Source organism: Pogoniulus pusillus, chromosome 42, assembly GCF_015220805.1.
Source record: "Pogoniulus pusillus isolate bPogPus1 chromosome 42, bPogPus1.pri, whole genome shotgun sequence".
Taxonomy (NCBI): Eukaryota; Metazoa; Chordata; class Aves; order Piciformes; family Lybiidae; genus Pogoniulus; species Pogoniulus pusillus.
Genome location: NC_087305.1, coordinates 6,004,120 through 6,022,066, shown reverse-complemented (window position 1 = coordinate 6,022,066; position 17,947 = coordinate 6,004,120). Strand labels below are relative to the sequence as shown.

Genomic DNA, 17,947 nt, shown 5'->3' with positions numbered 1-17,947 from the left:
CAACCTGTTGGATTCTATGATCCTTCTGCTCTGAAGGGCGTGCATGAAGCAGTGGAAGTTCAGCCTCCCCAAGGCAAGAGGTAGGTCTGCTGTAGGGTGGGTGCCCCCCCACAGCAGGAAAGGCAGATCACAGAATCATAGAGCAAACCGGTTGGAAAAGACCTCTGAGATCATTGAGTCCAACCTATCACCTAACACCTAATTAACTAAACCATGGCTGTAAGTGCCTCGTGCAGCCTCCTCCTAAACACCTCCAGGCACAGTGACTCAACCACCTCCCTGGGGGCAGCCCATTCCAATGCCAATCCCCTTGCTGTGAAGAACTTCTTCCTAACATCCAGCCTGAACACTGCCCTGCACAGCTTGAAGCTGTGGTCCTCTTGTTCTGCCCAGGAGCAGAGCCCAATCCCACCTGGGCTACAACCTCCCTTTGGGTAGTTGTAGACAGCAATGAGCCTCTGCCTGAGCCTCCCTCTTCTGCAGGCTGCACATCCCCAGCTCCTCAGCCTCTTTTCATAGGGAAATATTCAAGGTGAGGCTCAACAGAGCCCTGATCTAGTTGACACTGTCCCCTGCTGACTACAGAGGGGGGTGACCTTTGGCAAGTCCCTTCCAACCCAGGCCAGTTCAGTGAGTCTGTGAGAGCTACCTGCTCCTTCCCTAGATGAGCCACAAGGAGCTTCTGCCCCCTCTCAGATGTGCTTCCACTTCCATACCTTTAAGAATGATCTGTGTGTGACTACAATTGACTGTATAACCCACTCACTCAGTGGCTCCTGCTGTGCATTCCAATCTCTCAAGCCACTGGCCTTCCAAAAGAGGATTAAAGGCAGGGCCATGGCATGGCACTGTGAAGGTGCTGCCTGTGCTGGCTGAGTGAAGCCCAGACTGGGTGAATCATCCCCCTGGTAGACCTCAGACGAGTGCCAGGGTACTTCATAAAATGTTCTCAGCTAGGGATTTGGTTTACTTCACCCACACACACTGCAGAGAAGCAAGGGGACTGAGGAGCAATTCACACACATGCCAAGCTGGCTGCTGCCAAGGACTGGTTTATTTCAGGTACCAAGGCCCAGTAAATTCAGGGGTAAGAAATAGGACATTCCTGTCTAAGAGTCATACTGATGTAAGCACTTCTGTTGACTCAGGGTGAGAAGACGTTCAAAGTGCCATGCTGATGTGGGCACTCCACTCAGGAGAGGAACAGGACATTTCTAAGTGCCATTCTGATGTGGGCACTCCTGTTAACTCGGGGTAAGAAACAGGACATTTCCAAGAACCACAAGGGACGTTGGTCATAGCTCTTCTGGGTAAACCAGAAGAGACAGAAAGGAAACCTGCATCCAGTGGCACTGACCCAGCCCACAGATGTGTCCAGTTTTGCTCACTGTGGAAGGAGAACCAAATGGGAGGAATGTGACTGCATGAGCTTGGCAGTCAGGATGCCTTCCATTAGACACAGTGTCTCAGACTGCAGTGTGGATTTACTGATTTAAGTTTCTCCATTGCTTACACTTCATGAAATACTGCCCCCGCCCCCCCCCGGCTTTAGAGAGCAGAAGCTCTGAATCAGTTCCACTTTGAGATGTGTCTTACAAAATGCATTAAGCCTGATTCCAGCAGGCTGGCCACTACAAAAAGGTGCACACAGTGCATATATTCTCCTTTTTATGATTCTTGTTTCATGATGTGTTTTTTTTTCTTCTTCCCCCCACAGATTACCAATAACTCTTCCAGAATTCCATTTAAAAAGTCATTCATTAAGAGTTGGGCTGCAGTTGTGCCTACAAATGCCTTTATTAGGATGAAAAATGGAGTTAGAAGCCATCTTCATCATTTTCTCTGCGTTCCACACTATCATAAAGAAATACTTACCTGCTTTCTTAGAGAAGTATGAAGTGCTGCAGTGCTTTGGGCTTGACTCACAAGTCAGAATCTCTAGGCTTTAAGTGCAAAAAAAAGTATGTAAAATAAAAGAGAGGAGGAAGAAGGAGGGAAGGGAAGAAGTAGACACTTCCACACTGCACATCCAACGAGGAGTGCTGTGAAAGAGCTGGCCAGTGAGGTCCTACACATCCTCATCTCTAGCTCTCCACAGGGCATTCCCTGTCAGAAATCCATGCTCCAAATTAAGAGGCTGGACTGCTCACCACAGAGAGAATGACACAGGTCCATGAAAGGGCAAGGCCTGGCCACTCCTGGGGTGGTTTGCAGACAGCTGCTGGCAGCTGTTCAGTTCTTTCTGCCTGACCAAGTTCCATCACCTCTGCATTCAAGCAGTGCTGTTCTTTCTATAAAACTGCCCCACAGCTCCAGGTAAAAGCAGCACAGCAAATGGGTCAGTGTAGGAACACAGTTCTCAGGAGAGACATCCAAGCCAGACTCTGTGCAGGAGGGAAAGCAGAAGAGAAGAGGGAAAGAATGAGAATGGGAAGCAGCCTCTGGAGGGCTCAGGTTAAGGTGACATCTGCAGTTGGGGGGGTGCAGCTGGAGCTGTGGTTTGCACAAGACCTGGTACCAGACTGATGGGTCTAAGAGACTCAGCACACAGCTCCACCTGCTTCTGCTCATCCTGCTGGGGCTTTTCTTTCTTTTTTGACTCATATTGCCACGTTGTGGGGCTGGGAAATCACAGTGCAGAGAAAAGTCAATAAAAATTCAATTCAGAATAATTGTCCTTTGCAGCTTAGCCCCTGCCAGGGAATTATTAGCTCCTTCAGTGCTATGACAGCTAATGCAGTGAAATAAAACAGTGGAATTCACACACATTTACACATTTGACCCAAATCAGTCAATGACAACAAATAATCTGTCATTTCTATAACCCAGGAGTTGTTGCAGTGCCCTGCTCTTGATCTCAGATGTTTTACTGGAAGTTATCTCGTTAAAGAGAACATAATCCTAGAGAGATTGTTTGAACTCCAGCACCACCTGCCCCAGCCTCCATTCAGAGCTGTCCAGCCCCTCAGCTTCTTCCAAGCAGCATTTCTCCCACCTCTGTCACCAGCATTTCCTGAGGCTAGGTCTGCAAAGCCCTGAACTGGTGATTCAGAGAAGGCTTCACAGCAAATTGGGGAAAGGTAATTTCCTGAATTCTCTGCTAGCAGCACAGCTGCAAAAGAGTGGTTTCTGGCTCTGATTCTGTCAGGAAACTGTAGAAGATCTAATTGCAAGTAAAAATTGGATGAGGGCCTGGGGTATCTCCACAGTCTCATAATAACAATTGTGTTTGGGTTCTGTCTTTTTTATGTCCCTCTTGCCATGGTGGCGTTTTATTGCATCCTCTGGTTTTTGTCTTTCAAATAATGATCTCTGGGTTGTGAGCTGTAACAGCCCAGGCCACTGCTTCAGAAGCGAGGAACAGAGATAAACTGAGGTCTGAGCACTGTCTCTCAGGGGACAGGGGTTGCCTCCTGCTTCACACTGCATTGAAAGTTCTGCAGTGAGTCTCCTACGCTAGAAGAGATTAAAACCAAACAACTTCCCTTCCACACTGACATAAAGCAGAGCTCTGAAACCCCCCAGGGGCTGCTTTCTGTGACAGCCCTGCAGGACCTCCCAGGAAGGGCCTGCAAAGACAGCAGCATCTCACCTGAGTATTTCACAGAATCACAGAATGGAGTTGGGGTGGGACCTTCAAGATCACCCAGTTCCATCCCTCTGCCATGGGCAGGGACACCTCCTACCAGCCCAGGTTGCTCAAGGCCTCATCCAACGCTGGTATTGAACACCTCCAGGGAGGGGGCACCCATGACCTCCCTGGGCAACCTGTGCCTGGTGTATCCCCACCCATACTCTGAAGAATTTCTTCCTCATCTCCAGTCTCAGTCCTCTCCTCTCCAGCTCAAAGCCATTGTCCCTCATCCTAGCACCACAAGCCCTTGTCAAAAGTCCCTCCCCAGGCTTTCCTGGAGTCCTCTTCAGGTACTGGAAGGCTGCTCTAAGGTCGCCCTGAAGCTGGACAGCCCTCACTCTCCCAGCCTGTCCCTATAGGGGAGATTCTCCACCCCTCTGGATCATCTTTGTGGTCTCCTCTGGACCCTCTCAGAGGTTTCATGTCCTTCTTGTGTTGAGGGCACCAGAGCTGGAGGCAGTACTGCAGGGGGTGTGTCTCATGAGAGCAGAGCAGACCCCAGCATGCTTCCACACCTCACCCAAGCAGGACAGCAGCAGGTTTACTCACAAGCTATGCGGACAGAAGCCTTCCTGCTCTTGGAGGTCCCCAGGTGGCTCCATGCAACACACTGACACCAGTAATCTTCTGGCCCATGGAAATCTTCCACCTGTTGCCTCGTAACATTGATGAACACCTCTCGAACCTTCAGTCCCTGAAACAGAAGAGACAAGGAGAATTAGCTGATGCAGGCTGTCCTCCTTGGCCATACAGCTGAGGTTAGCCAAAGCTTTCCTTTTAATGAAACCATCCCAACTTTAGTCAAGGCAAAGCTTTAATTACTTTGACAACAATGAATTGTCATTAATTAAATTCTAGAAGCTGAGCAGGTTGCAGCACATTGGAGGTACAGGAATTGCTCACTCACTGTGACCTTTGCAAGACTACAACACCCACCTCAGAAACTTTCCTGTGCCTTTCCCATCCAGGATGCTCATCTGAAATTTTGTTATATAATAAACCCTAAAACTGTCTTCCATTCTCACATCTCAGTGACCCTCAAAGCCTTTCTGAAGTGCCCTGGTGGGTTCCCATCAATTCAAAGTCAGAGCTATGCACAGATGACAGGAACTATGCAGATGTCCCTGGGAATTCCAGCAAATTCCAGCTACTGCTGCTGCAGCTCCATTTCCTCTAGAGGAGAGAAAAGCTCTCTCAGTGCACAGCACACAGAAAGCTCAGCTCAAGCCAGTGCAGCCTGGAAGGGGGGGGAGGAAAGCATGAGAGGAATGCATTTGACAGGTGACAAGAGGAGAGAGTCTTCTCCACTCTGGCCTCCTGGCACCAAGTGATGCAGCTACACAGATGAAGTTTTGCCTTTCTTAACTTTCACAGCCAGAAGTGTCGTGACATCAGACAGACACTATCCTTGGCTGTTGTGGTTTCCCTCAAGTTTAACCTTGCTAACTTCATCTGCAGTGCAAAGTGGTTGGTGCCCACTGTAACTCTGTTTACTGCCCACCAAAACGACTGCAATGCCCTCTCCTGCGCGAGGAACCAGTTACGCGCCGAGTGCTGGGGAAAGGCTCTAAGGGAATTCAGACACTGACTCTAAGGCTGCTGCTTAGGTAACTGGAGACAGAACAAGGGGGAATGGCCTCCAGCTGAGGCTGGGGAGGTTTGGATTGGACATTAGGAAGAAGTTTTTCATGGAGAGAGTGGTCAGGGACTGGAATGAGCTGCCCAGGGAGGTGCTGGAGTCACCCACCCTGGATGTGTTTCAGGGTGCATTGGATGTGGTGCTTAGGGATATGGTTTAAGCTGAATCTCATAGAGTAGGGTTTCTGGGTTGGACTTGGTGATCCTGAGGGGTTTTGCCAGCCCTGTATGGGTGCTGTGATTCTGTGAACAAACCAAGGCAAGGCAGCAGTAAAGATGGGAAGAGTCCTGTGCTGCTTCTCAGCCTCCACCATTCTCCCAACGTACTGGCACAGGTGGAATTTAGCAGTATTGCCTTCAGACCAGAAACATTTGCTTTGGGGCCAACTTGAAGACTAAATACAGGACATCAGCACCACAGGATCTCAGGCTCCCAGGCTTCCCAGGTTGGAAGGGACCAAAAGAGATCATTGAGTCCAATGAGTAAACACAGAAAAATGCAGATAATTGCATTTCATCTCACATTGATCCATTTGAACGCAGTATAGATTTTTAACTCATCACAACTGATGGTTTATGGCAGCTCTGGTGGTGACTTCACTTTAAAGCAAGTGGGGTGGTTTAAGGTGTGTTTTGGGGGGGGGAGGGGTTTCCCCCTCTGTTTGTCCTTTGGTAGAAAATGGTTGACAGATTTTTATTCATATGGAACCAAAATTAGCAGCATTACAGGATCACAGGCTCAGAGGATGTCAGGGGTTGGAAGAGTCCTAAAGAGATCATCCAATCCAACCCCCTTGCCACAGCAGTACGATCCAATCTAGCTCAGGTCACACAGGAACACATCCAGATAGGCCTGGAAAAGGTCCAGAGAAAGAGACTTCAAAACCTCTCTGGGCAGCCTGTGCCAGTGCTCTGGGATACTTACAGTCAGGAAAATCCCCCTTGTGCTGAGTTGGAACCTCCTGTGCTGCAGCTTCCATCCATTGCTGCTTGTGCTATCCCAGGGAGCAGTGAGCAGAGCCTGTCCCCTCTCACATCTCTCAATCTTCTCTCCAGACTAAGCAGCCCCAGGTCCCTCAGCCTCTCCTCATCAGGCAATGTTCCAGTCCCCTCATCATCCTCGTGGCCCTCCCTTGGACCTTCTCAAGCAGATCTTTGTCCCTTTTAAACTGGGGAGCCCAAAACTGAATGCAGCACTCAAGATGAGGTCTCCCCAAGACAGAGTAGAGGGGAAAGTGAAGCCTTGTAAACCTGACACTTTGCTTTATAGTTGGGATGTTTGCCATATCTGCAACTATCTTTGCATGACAGCCCTGGGGAGAGGAAACCCACTCCAAACCTGGGCTAAACGGCATCAAGAATCACTGAAAGAGCTCACCAGGAAAGCATTAATTTGAAAATAGAGAACATTCATGCCTAATACTTTTCCCCTTCTGTGCAGTCCCAAGATACTTATTTCTTCTTCACTGGAAATGAATGAAAACTCAATCTTAAAGTATTTCATGCCTGCAAAGTTTATAAAGCAGCAAAGAAATTTCTAACCTGAACTCCATAAAAATTGGTTTCCACTTCATCTCAGGCATCATTAACAGCTGGGCAGGCCACCTCTGAAAGGCACTGGGAGTCAGCCTGCTCCTCTGCTAAACAGGAGAGGCCATGAGGGTGCTCAGGGCAGAGGGGTGGGGAAGGTCAGACAAGCTTTAAATACTCTAACACAGGCTTTCTGCTCCCGCTCCAGTAGCAGGCAGAGGGGAATTTAACTTCTCTTCATTTGGCCTCTTTAGCAGCTGCCTTTCACAACGACACCTGAAGACAAAGCTGTAACAGCTTCCTAAGCTGTGTCAGTAACCACTGCACTCAAATATTTATTCTGCAATAAACAAACAGAGGTTTCCTGGGTGGCTTTGTTTGCAGATTGGGTTTTGGTTTTTTGTTGTTGTTGCTCAATTTTATTGCAGTTTTCAACAGAACTCTTTCCAAAACCTCTCTTTGCTTTCAAGCCATGGTGCAGAGAAGCCATCGTGAAACAGACACAGCACGTGGAACTGGACCAGCAGAGTCACAGACCTGGTGAGGTTGGGAGGTACCTCTGGAGAACATTCAGTCTTTTGGGGCAGTTCCATTTTGCTCATGGAGAAGGTACAGCTCTTTTCATTTGGTTTAGACACAACTGAACCCAGCAGGTACAAGAGGGAACAGCCTCAAACTGCACCAGGGGAAGTTTAGGTTGGACATGATGAAAAATTTCTTCAGTGAAAGAGTGGTAAGGTATGAGAACAGGCTGCCCATGGAAGTGGGGGAGCCTGCATCCCTGAAGGGACTGAAAAGCTCTGTAGATGTGATGCTGAGGGACATGGTTTAGTGGTGACCTGGCAGTGCTAGCTTTGTGATCTCAAAAGTGTCTTCCAACCCTAACGATTCTGAGAGCTGCAGGAAGCAAATCTTTGGGGAACAAAAGCAATGTGCCCTTGTGGCCAAGAGAACCAGTGGCATCTTGGGGGGGTATCAGGAAAAGTGTGCCCAGCAGGGCTAGGGAGGTTCTTCTCTCCCTCTACTCTGCCCTGCTGAGACCACACCTGGAACACTGCGTCCAGTTTTGGGCTCCCCAGCTCAGGAGAGACAGAGACCTGCTGGAGAAAGTCCAACAGAAAGCCATGAGGATGACTGGGGGACTTGAGCATCTCCCGGGTGGAGAGAGACTGAGAGCCCCAGGGCTGTTTAGTCTGGAGAGGAGAAGATGCTGCCTTGGCAGGGGAGGTGGACTGGATGATCTCTGGAGGTCCCTTCCAACCTCTAAAGTTCAGTGATTCTGTGATTCATCCACACCACATTTCACCACCTACCTTCTGCAGCTCAAGGAATGCCAGAAAACATTCACAGGAAGGGGCAGAGAACACAAAACTCTTGCAAATGAAAGCAGGCTCCTAACCAACGAGAGCAACACTTCACCTGTGACCTGCAGGTCCAGCCCTTTGAATTATTTTGCAAATTACAAGCATCATCTTTTGTCACAGAGTGCAGCCTCACAGAGTGTGAAATGATGGCCACGGCACTGATATGCTAATAGGCTTCTCTGCACCACTGGACGGTTTAGCTGCGGACAGACTACTGCCGGCAGCAGATGAGTAATTGCTCTCCGTGCACCAAACACAACAGAGCTGCAGAGAACGTCAGCATTTGTCAGCTTTATTTGTTTCAATGAGGGAAACACTGACAGCAGTTACTGCTGCAGTCCTTTTCTTGATCAGACAAGAAAACTCTAGTTACTCTTAGCAGGTCTGATGCTGCGCTGAACCCAAAACCTGAAGTGTTTGTTAAGCTAATTCTGAGCTGCAGGCTGCGAGGCTCAGGCAAGAAAAGCAAAGCAGGAGGAAATTAATCCAAGTGTGATTATGACGTTTTTATCACAGGAGCTACATCTACTAGCTCAGCTCTCGCAGAGAGAAAGCAAAGTCCCTGCTCTGCCACGTTTGTGGAGCAAACAGAACATCAGGCTGTGGATCACAGACTCACAGAATTACCCAGCTTGGAAAAGGCCTCTGGGGTCCTCGAGTCCAACCTATCACCTAACCCTTCTGATTAACTAACCCCTGGCACTAACACCTCATGCAGCCTCCTCTTAAACACCTCCAGAGGAGGTGACTCCACCATCTCCCTGGGCAGGATCGCTCTTGGTTTCTGCAGCTCAGGAAATCAGGCAGGAGAGGGTGAAGTACTTTGGTCTCCAACCAGCTGACTGTGTGGCAGTGCAGAGATGAGAGGCTCTACCCATCAGAGCTGCAGCACATTCTGACTTGTCTGCACTGATTCCCTGCACAAACAGCAGACGCTCCACTGCAAGCTTCTCAAGCACTCCAGGACCCATTCCCATCCTTGGGCAGCCAGCACCTGGCACAGCCCCTAAGTACCCAGCTTACGAAGGGCAGAAGTCCTTCCTCCCCTGCTGCTGCTCTTCACATTAGCACTGACTCCTCTGCCACTCGATGGCCTTTATCTCTGCCCTGTGAAAACAGAATCCTGCAGGAGTGGACTCCATGGCCAGGCCAGTGACAAAACACACACCTTGTGTGCCCACAGCTGCTTTCAGATGTGCACAGCAGAGGGCTGGAGGCAAAGCCAAGCCGCACAGTGCCTTTGAGTGCCACTGCCAAGCTCTCCTGCCTTATGCCTGCCTAAGAGCTTGCTGCTAGGAATCTCTAGAGATGCCCAGATGCATTTCTGCATCCAGTTTTTCTCTTGTCTGGGATTCTCATTGCTGTTTTTCACCACCTTTCTGTACATCCTCTCAGAACTTTAATCACACTGCAATTAATGGGAGGAGGGAAAAGGACAGGCCCAGTGTGCTGTGCTGTAACCTCCCTTTAGAGAGCATCCCAGAATCTCTCCCTTTCACCAGAGGCACCATTCCTGGCACAAACTCCAAAGCAGTCTTTCCCAGATGGAGCCCACACAGCATGCTGTGCCTGCCTGCTCACAGACATGTTTATGCCCCAGATTTGCCTCCAGAAATGAGGGCACTGCCAGTATGCAGATTAATAAAAACATAACCCAATAGTCTGCTGTTTACTGAAGGCTAAGAAACAGCTCCAAGAGAATTTAGGGATATAGATGCAGGCAGCAGTATGGGTTGGGGCTGCCCTGATGGAAAGCAGCTCTGTGGAGAAAGACCTTGGAATGCTGGTGAGCAGCAAGTTCTGCATGGGCCAGCAATGTGCCCTTGTGGCCAAGAGAGCCAATGGCATCCTGGGGTACATTAGGAAAAGTGTGGCCAGCAGGGCTAGGGAAGTTCTTCTTCCCCTCTACTCTGCCCTGCTGAGACCACACCTGGAACACTGCATCCAGTTTTGGGCTCCCCAGTTCAGAAGGCACAGAGACCTGCTAGAGAAAGTCCAACAGAGAGCCACAAGGATGACTGGGAGACTTGAGCATCTGCCCCGTGGAAAGAGACTGAGAGCCCTGGGGCTGACTGGTCTGCTGGGGAAGAGAAGGCTGAGATCTGAGCAATGTGTACAAATATATGAGGGGTGGGGGGCAGTGGCTGTGGCCAAGCTCTTTTCAGTGGTCAGCAGCAATAAGCCAAGGAGCAACAACTACAAACAGGAACAGAGAAGGTTTCACCTCAGGAGACTCTTCTTTGGTGTGAGAGTGACAGAGCCCTGGAGCAGGCTGCCCAGAGAGGTTGTGGAGTCTCCTTCTCTGGAGACTTTCTGAACCCACCTGGGTGCATTCCTGTGTGACCTGCCCTGGATGACGTTGCCTTGGCAGGGAGGCTGGACTGGAGGATCTCTGGAGGTCCCTTCCAACCTCTAAGGTTCTGTGATTCTGTTCTGTGTTATGCCATGGTGAGGGAATATCCATGCCTGTCCTTCAGCACTACCCTCTGCATAGTCTTCACTCATAGTTTTGTGTCCAAAGGACCATGCAGACACTTCCATTCAGAAAGCACCACTCTAAGGGTTAGCTCCATCCTGGAGCTGAAGTCAAACCTGAAACATTTATATCCCAGACCTCATCTGCTGGGCCTGTGCCTCCAAGTCTCAATCCTTGATGCTACTGCTGTTATTTAAAAATATAACTCCCCTACACCTATTGCCACTTTACCTGCTTTTATTCTGATATTAATCCAAGGCTTAGAAAACATAATTGCAGCATTCACAAGACAGATTTTCATTAACCAAATGGAAGGAAAACATTTAGGGATGACATTTCTCCTCTGTTAAGTAAAGGTTATGCCTGGGAAATTATTTCCAAAAAGGTAGCTGCAAAAATTAAAATTCATCCAGATTAGCATTTGCAAGGGAAAAAAAGAGAGAGAGAAGAAAGCCAAACACCACTTCAAGAGATGTAACTTCCTTTTCAATGCCTTTTCAGCCTCTCAAAAAAAAGGGATCTCTTGCACTGCAGGCGAGGCTGCTGTGCACACAGTGCCACTGCCAAGCCAGAGAGTTGCCTAGCAATCTGGGAAGTTAGAGAGAGGAGAAAAGCAGTAACAAAGCAGGGTTGTGAAATTATAAGCATTAGTTTGGATTGCAGCACCTATCAAGATGCTTCTAAAGGAAAAATAAAAGCAAAAACCACCCTACACAGAGGATATGTTGGGAGAGGGATAAGGTCTGTTGATCATTGGCAACTTTCCCCCTTCTCACTCTCTTTTAGTCACACATTTGTCCACCATGGATTTCACAGAACCATAGAACCAGAAGGGCTGGAAGGGACCACAAGGAGCTGCCAGTTCCAACCTCCCCTGCCATGCCCAGGGACAACCTCACACTAGATCAGGCTGGCCACAGCCTCACCCAGCCTGGCCTGAAACACCTCCAGGGATGAGGCTGCCACCACCTCCCTGGGCAACCCCTGCCAGGCTCCCACCACCCTCATGCTCAACAACTTCTTCCTAACACTTCCCCCACCCCCCACCCAGGGCAGGGGGAAGAGGCAAGTGGCTGGGGCCAAGCTCTTTTGGGTGGTCAGCAGCAACAAGCCAAGGAGCAACAAACTGGAACAGAGAAGGCTTCATCTCAACAGGAGCAGGCGGAGAAACTTTGTTGGTGTGAGGGTGACATAGCCCTGGAGCAGGCTGCTCAGAGAGGTTGTGGAGTCTCCTCCTTTGGAGACTTTCCAAACCCACCTGGATGCATTCCTGTGTGAACCACCCTGGGTGATGCTGCCTTGATGGTCTTGGCCTGGAGGATCTCTGGAGGTTCCTTCCAACCCCTATGGTTCTGTGATTCTGTCATCTCTGTTCATTGCTCTCTTTTTGCACTGCTGACAGACACTGCACTGATTGCTGCCCTGCAGGCCAGCTCAGCCCTCACCTGTGGTCTCATCCATGCTCTCCTCAGACACGTGCTCGTTCTGGTGGACCCACTCCCCGTTGCACTTGAAGAAGATCTGCATAGCTGGCATGGCTTTGCAGCGCAGGACAATGGGGTTGCTTTTTATGATGTAGGCATCATCTGGTTCCTCCATAAAATGAGGCAGCGTTCCAGGAGCAGATGGGAGAGACTCTGGAAGGGCTTCACTGTTATCACTTCCTGAAAGGGAAGGGAAGGAGAAATGCACACTTTTTTCACATTGTTGCAGCCTTTGTATCATCTCATTTAACTGATTAAATACCCCGTGGGATTTTAGTGACGGCTGATTTAAGTAGAGAAGGACCTGCAGAACTCGTGAGCTGAGAGGGTTGCTCTCGGGGAGGAATTTAACACATGCACATACCAAAAAAAATCCAATTATTTAAGGAAACTGACAGAAAAACATCAGCATCATCAGCAAACTGCATCATCTCCGTTGCCAATGCTACAGATGGGGAGCTGAGGCACAGAAAGATTAAATGAGTCAACCTAAGGTCATGCAGAAAGTCTGTGGAAGGAGCAGCAGCTAAACCCTGTTCTCCTGAGTGACAGCCCAGTGACTTAACTACCAAATCTTCCTCCCTTCCACTGAATTTCATTTCCTTTAGACAGTTGCTGCAGATGGATCAGGGATCAGAGTGTTAACCACAAAGAACTCTATTGATATGAACAGCAGCACTGTGGCACTCCAGTGCTGGAATAAGTAAACTGTGATTTTATACCCACTTAGAGGAAATTCTCAATATGCTTTTACACTCTTCCATTTACCTCAGTACCTTTAAGGTGATATTAAAGTGGAAAAAGTCATCCCTGTAGGGCAGGGAACTGCAAGCCAGTGAGCTTCCACAGCTTGCATCACAGAGGGTAGGATCCAAGGGCATTTGTTCAGCTGTGTCTGGTATTCTGGAGCCCTGTGCTTAGACATGAACACAGATGCAGTGGGACAGAAGTTTCCTGTGCACCACAACTCTTCAAATTGAGCCAAACCCTGGCTGCTGCTGTCTAACCCAGGAAATTCCCATCGATTTTTTAGCCATGCTGGGATTTAGTGCAGCAGTTTGTCAGCTCTGTGAGCAAAATCAGAGAGCAGCAGCAGAAATAAGCCAGAAGGGATCAGTGCACGAAGGAAGGGGAGGAAGTACTGAGCACAAACAGCACAGTCAAGTGAGAGCAGGGGAGGACACAGACGAAGGGAACAGAGCATCAGAGAAAAGAGGAATAGCTGAGGGCAATGCCTATGTGATTTAGCCAAACCCAGCGAAATTCAGTTAGATGAAAAGGTAAGTCAGGGTGAACTGGAATCAGTCTGAACACTTTCACAGGCCTAGCAGAGAAACGAGGACAGACTTGGCCTCCATTTCTACCAAAAGGAGGTAACCCTCACTTAGCCCCCAGCAGATCTGTGCAGGCAAACACACAGTGTGTGTGTGCTGGGAGACCAGCAGGACTCTCACCCACCTTCCCTTGGCTCTGCTCTCCTCAGAGCCCACCTGGAGCACTCTGTGCAGCCCTGCAGCCCCCAGCACAAGCAGCACATGGAAGTGTTGGAGCCAGCCCAGAGGAGGCCACCAAGGTGCTGAGAGGGCTGCAGCAGCTCTGCTCTGAGCACAGGCTGAGAGAATTGGGGCTCTGCAGCCTGCAGAGGAGAAGGCTTCCAGGAGAGCTTGGAGTGGCCTGGCAGGGTCTGAAGGGGGCTCCAAGAGGGCTGGAGAGGGACTGTTGAGAAGGTGTGGGAATGGCAGGAGGAGGAGGAATGGGTTTGGAGTGGCAGAGGGGAGATTGAAAGTGGCTGTGAGGGAGAAGTTCTTTGCAGTGAGGATGGTGACAGACTGGCACAGGTTGCCCAGGGAGGTTCTGGAGCACAGAAGCACAGAATGTGATCAAAGACCAAGGTCACATTTGATGATTCTGTGATCTACAATCTCCCTGCAGGTGTTCAAGGCCAGGCTGGATGAGGCCTTGAGTGACCTGTTCTCGTGGGAGGTGTCCCTGCCTATGGCAGGAGGTTGGAACTGGCTGAACTTTGAACTCCCTTCCAACCCAACCCATTCTATGATTTGGAAGGTTTAAACTACCCTCACAGTGCACTTCAGATAAAATATTACTGCAATTTTGAGCAGTTTACTACTCAACATTTACACCCATTTCCATCTTGTCAATCTTCAGTCACACCACCTCCCCACTGGCTTTATTAAATCCATGCTCATAAGAAACAACACAGAAGTGTCACTGGAGAGGCTGGGACATCCCACACTGCCCCCTTGAGCAGCACACTCGTGAGTTTATAGGGTTCATTCAGCTGAAGAACTCAGAATGACCTAACTGCTACTCCACTAAATCTTCTGTTTTGGGCAAGACACAGGGGCTGGGATCCTGGCCCTGCCACTTGTCCCAGCAAAAGCTGTGCTCAGGACTGCAAAGTGCATTGTCCAGCTCACTGCTCACCTCTGTGCTGTATGAATCAGAGGTCATGCAACAGCCTTGGACAAGCTTCAGAGGAGGGTAAAATTATGTGAACAGAGACCAAAGAGACTAAAAAAAGGAGTGTTTGGCCCCAAATGCAATTCCATGTTCAAGTCCTAAATTGTGTTTCTGTACCTTAACCTGCATTCAAATTCATCGCAAATCCCACTGGAGCTCTGTAGGGGTTTTGATTTCCAATTATTGAGGTTTTTCATCTGTAACTGTCACTTCTCAAGATTCAGACCATTCATAGTTACAGAAAAATGGCTGCTTTAGTGCAGCTGTGAATGACAGGAGACCAAACTATCAAACAAAATCCTTCTGTTTTTCATTCCTGGAAAATTACCTTTCAGGAAGGGCTTTGTGTTTTATGTTCTGCAGGCCAGTCCAGGAGGGACTTTAAATCTTTTTTTATGACAATAATAGAAACAAAAAATAAAGGAGAAAAGAAGGAAAAAAAAAAAAAAAAAAAAAAAAAGGGAAAAGGAAAAAAAAAAAAAGGAAAGGAGAAAAGAAAACAACAAAAGAAGGGAAGTGAGGCCCAGACTCAGATTCTTTCCTCTGGCATCTGCAGAGCTACCTACCAGATCTGGGGTTATTTGTGACCATGTCTGTGTGCACCTCCAGCACCTCTGGGACAGCCTCATGTACCAGGATAAGTTGGGGCTGATTTGTTGGAGAGCAGCTCTGACCATGAACCAACAATGGGCCCTGGTGGCCAAGAAAGCCAAGACTGCTCGGGATGAATTAGAAGAGCTGTGGTGGGTAGGTTGATTTGAAAGAGGTTCTCCTCCCTTTCTGCTCTGCCCTGTTGAAACCACATCTGGAATACTTTGTCCAGTCCTGGGCCTCTCAGTACAAGAAAGGCACAGGGAGCTGCTTAAAGGGTCCACTGCAGAGCCACAATGATGCTGAGGGCAGAGATGTTCATTTCCCTGCTGAGAAAAGGCTGAGGGACGTGAGGCTCTTTAGTTTGGAGAAGCTGAAGGAAGAGCTGCAATGAACAGACCCCATCTGACTCTTGGGCTGATGAAATCTGCGACAGCCTCAGGGGCTGAGCCCTGTCAGTGCCTGAAAAACTGAACTGTGGGAATGAAGCTCCACAAGCCTCAGCAAGTCAAGCAGCTCCTTAAAAGCCCTGTGAGCAGTGGCTGAGGGAGCTGGGGGTGTGCAGCCTGGAGAAGAGGAGGCTCAGGGGGGACTTCATCACTGTCTACAACTACCTGAAGGGAGGTGGTGACCAGGTGGGGTTGGTCCCTTCTCATGGGCAACCAGGGACAGAACAAGAGGGCACAGCTGCACCAGGGCAGGTTCAGGCTGGATGTTAGTAAGGAGTTCTTCACAGCAAGAGAGACTGGCATTGGAATGGGCTGCCTGGGGCGGGTGGTGGAGTCCCCACCCCCAGAAGTGTTTAACAAGAGGCTGGATGTGGCACTTGGTGCCATGGTTTAGTTAATTAGGTATTAGGTGATAGGTTGGACTTGCTGATCTCAAAGGTCTTTTCCAACCTGGTTAGTCCTGCGGTTCTGTGGTAGTGACCCTGTGAAGAGAAGGAATCAGGGATGCACCACCACAATCACTTCTGCACTCTACACCTCAGCTCATGCTCAGAGCCACAAGTGCTGTATATACATCTCAGCAAGCCAACTTCTGCTATCAGTACATTAGTTTCATCAGCCCCTCTTGCTTCCTATGGATAGAAAGTACAAACTTCCAGCAGCTGTACCATAATCCTTCTCATCAAATATTTGGGCGACAGGTGGAAAATTGTTCTGCCAGCTGAGGAAGACAAAATCCATTCCTCCTGGCAATTTTCTGCAATGAAAACTCCAAAAAATGAATGTGCAATAAGTTGTGGAAATAAATCTAAAATATTATCACACAAAAGCAGTGTGCTCAGAATCTTTAGCTAGAAAACTACCCCTGCTCATCTGAATTTTGAAGATTCTCATTTCTTCTGTGTGCACAGGACCAGATACTGAGCTGGATGCTTCCACCTGGAGCTGCTGGTGACACCTGGGCTTCTTCCACCTTGTTCTGCACTCTCCTGTGTGCCTGCTTTGCTCATCACTCTTTTTTTGCTATGCATCAAGGAAGTCTGACGACAGATCTGGGAAGTGAATATGATCCACTTCAGAGGAGAGCAAGCAGCCTGAGAAAGGACTCTGACCAAGAGCAAGCCACGAAGCCAGGAACCAGACCTCACTGCGCTGTGTTGCAGTGGTCAGCGGAGCCAGGCTGAGTGCATGCACTAACCCCTCCTACTTCGAGGGCTCTGGGTGACATTGTCTCCAGCTTCTTAGCAGGGAAGGAAACCGAAAGGCAATACAGAAACATGGAAATAAGTTGTCTTTACAGGACTAAAATTCAAGGCAACTGTGAAGCACAACACACACACCTGTAAGAGCCTGTTCACTTCAGCAGTGCTTCCCTGCAGACCTTACCTGCTGTCTGTGAAGCTCTACAAGCTTAAAGGGGTTTTCAACAGCAATACAACAGGCATGGGAGAGAAAGGCAGAGAGAACAAGGAGTACCCACACCCTCCCAACTGGTGAGAGGACCTGGATGGGGAATGACAGAAGGACCTGCCATACTTGTAAGAAACTGAGTGAGCCTTGTTCAGTAGCTCACTGCTCCTTGGCCAAGCCCTGTGCTAGTTAGCCACGAGCACTCTGCTCGTCCATTACAGGGCAGGTCTCACAATCACAGAACCTTAGAGGTTGGAAGGGACCTCCAGAGATCCTCCAGTCCAACCCCCCTGCCAAGGCAGCATCACCCAGGGCAGGTCACACAGGAATGCATCCAGGTGGGATTGGAAAGCCTCCAGAGGAGGAGACTCCACAACCTCTCTAGGCAGCCTGCTCCAGGGCTCTGTCACCCTCACTGTAAAAAAGTTTAGAAGGTCAAGGCAGCGGTCTGTAGCCTCTGTTCTTCTCACTGATGAGGAGCACACCTGCAGTCCCTTAACCACCCAAGCAGGGAAGGTGGATGTCCCCAGACTGACTGCTTCCATTTCACTCAATAAATCCTTCCTTTCTCCCCCTTACTCCTCATCAAAGAGTACAACATCACTATCCATATGCCTCCTCACACAGAGTGGATTCAGGAAAGCTCCTGTGATCTCCACAAAATGCTGCTGTGCCAGCATTCCTCAAGGACGCAAACATTATTCCTTCAGGGAGCACCACTTCTTCCAGGGAAGAGATGTTTATGCTCAATCCTCATTTATTCCCTCTTCCTTCCCACTTAGTAACTTAGGAGCTTTAGCTAAAGGCTTTACACTTTCCTTAAGCTCACAGTGCTCACTAATCTCTGGGCACATGGCAGGCAGCACAGTTTAGCTATGGATGTTTATTTG

The 17,947-nt window shown here is 49.1% G+C and overlaps 1 protein-coding gene across 1 annotated transcript in view; it reads right to left on the bottom strand.

Moving 5' to 3' along the window:
• Nucleotides 1-4,175: 4,175 nt before the first annotated feature.
• Nucleotides 4,176-17,947, bottom strand: part of LOC135192400 (netrin receptor UNC5D-like) — a gene marked incomplete at its 5' end in the record, with an annotated part of 78,379 nt that continues 64,607 nt past the window's right edge. The window contains 3 exons of the mRNA XM_064175504.1: nt 4,176-4,328; nt 7,360-7,442; nt 12,088-12,306. Coding sequence (XP_064031574.1) covers nt 4,176-4,328; nt 7,360-7,442; nt 12,088-12,306 — 455 coding nt within the window. The remainder of the gene's footprint in view (nt 4,329-7,359; nt 7,443-12,087; nt 12,307-17,947) is intronic.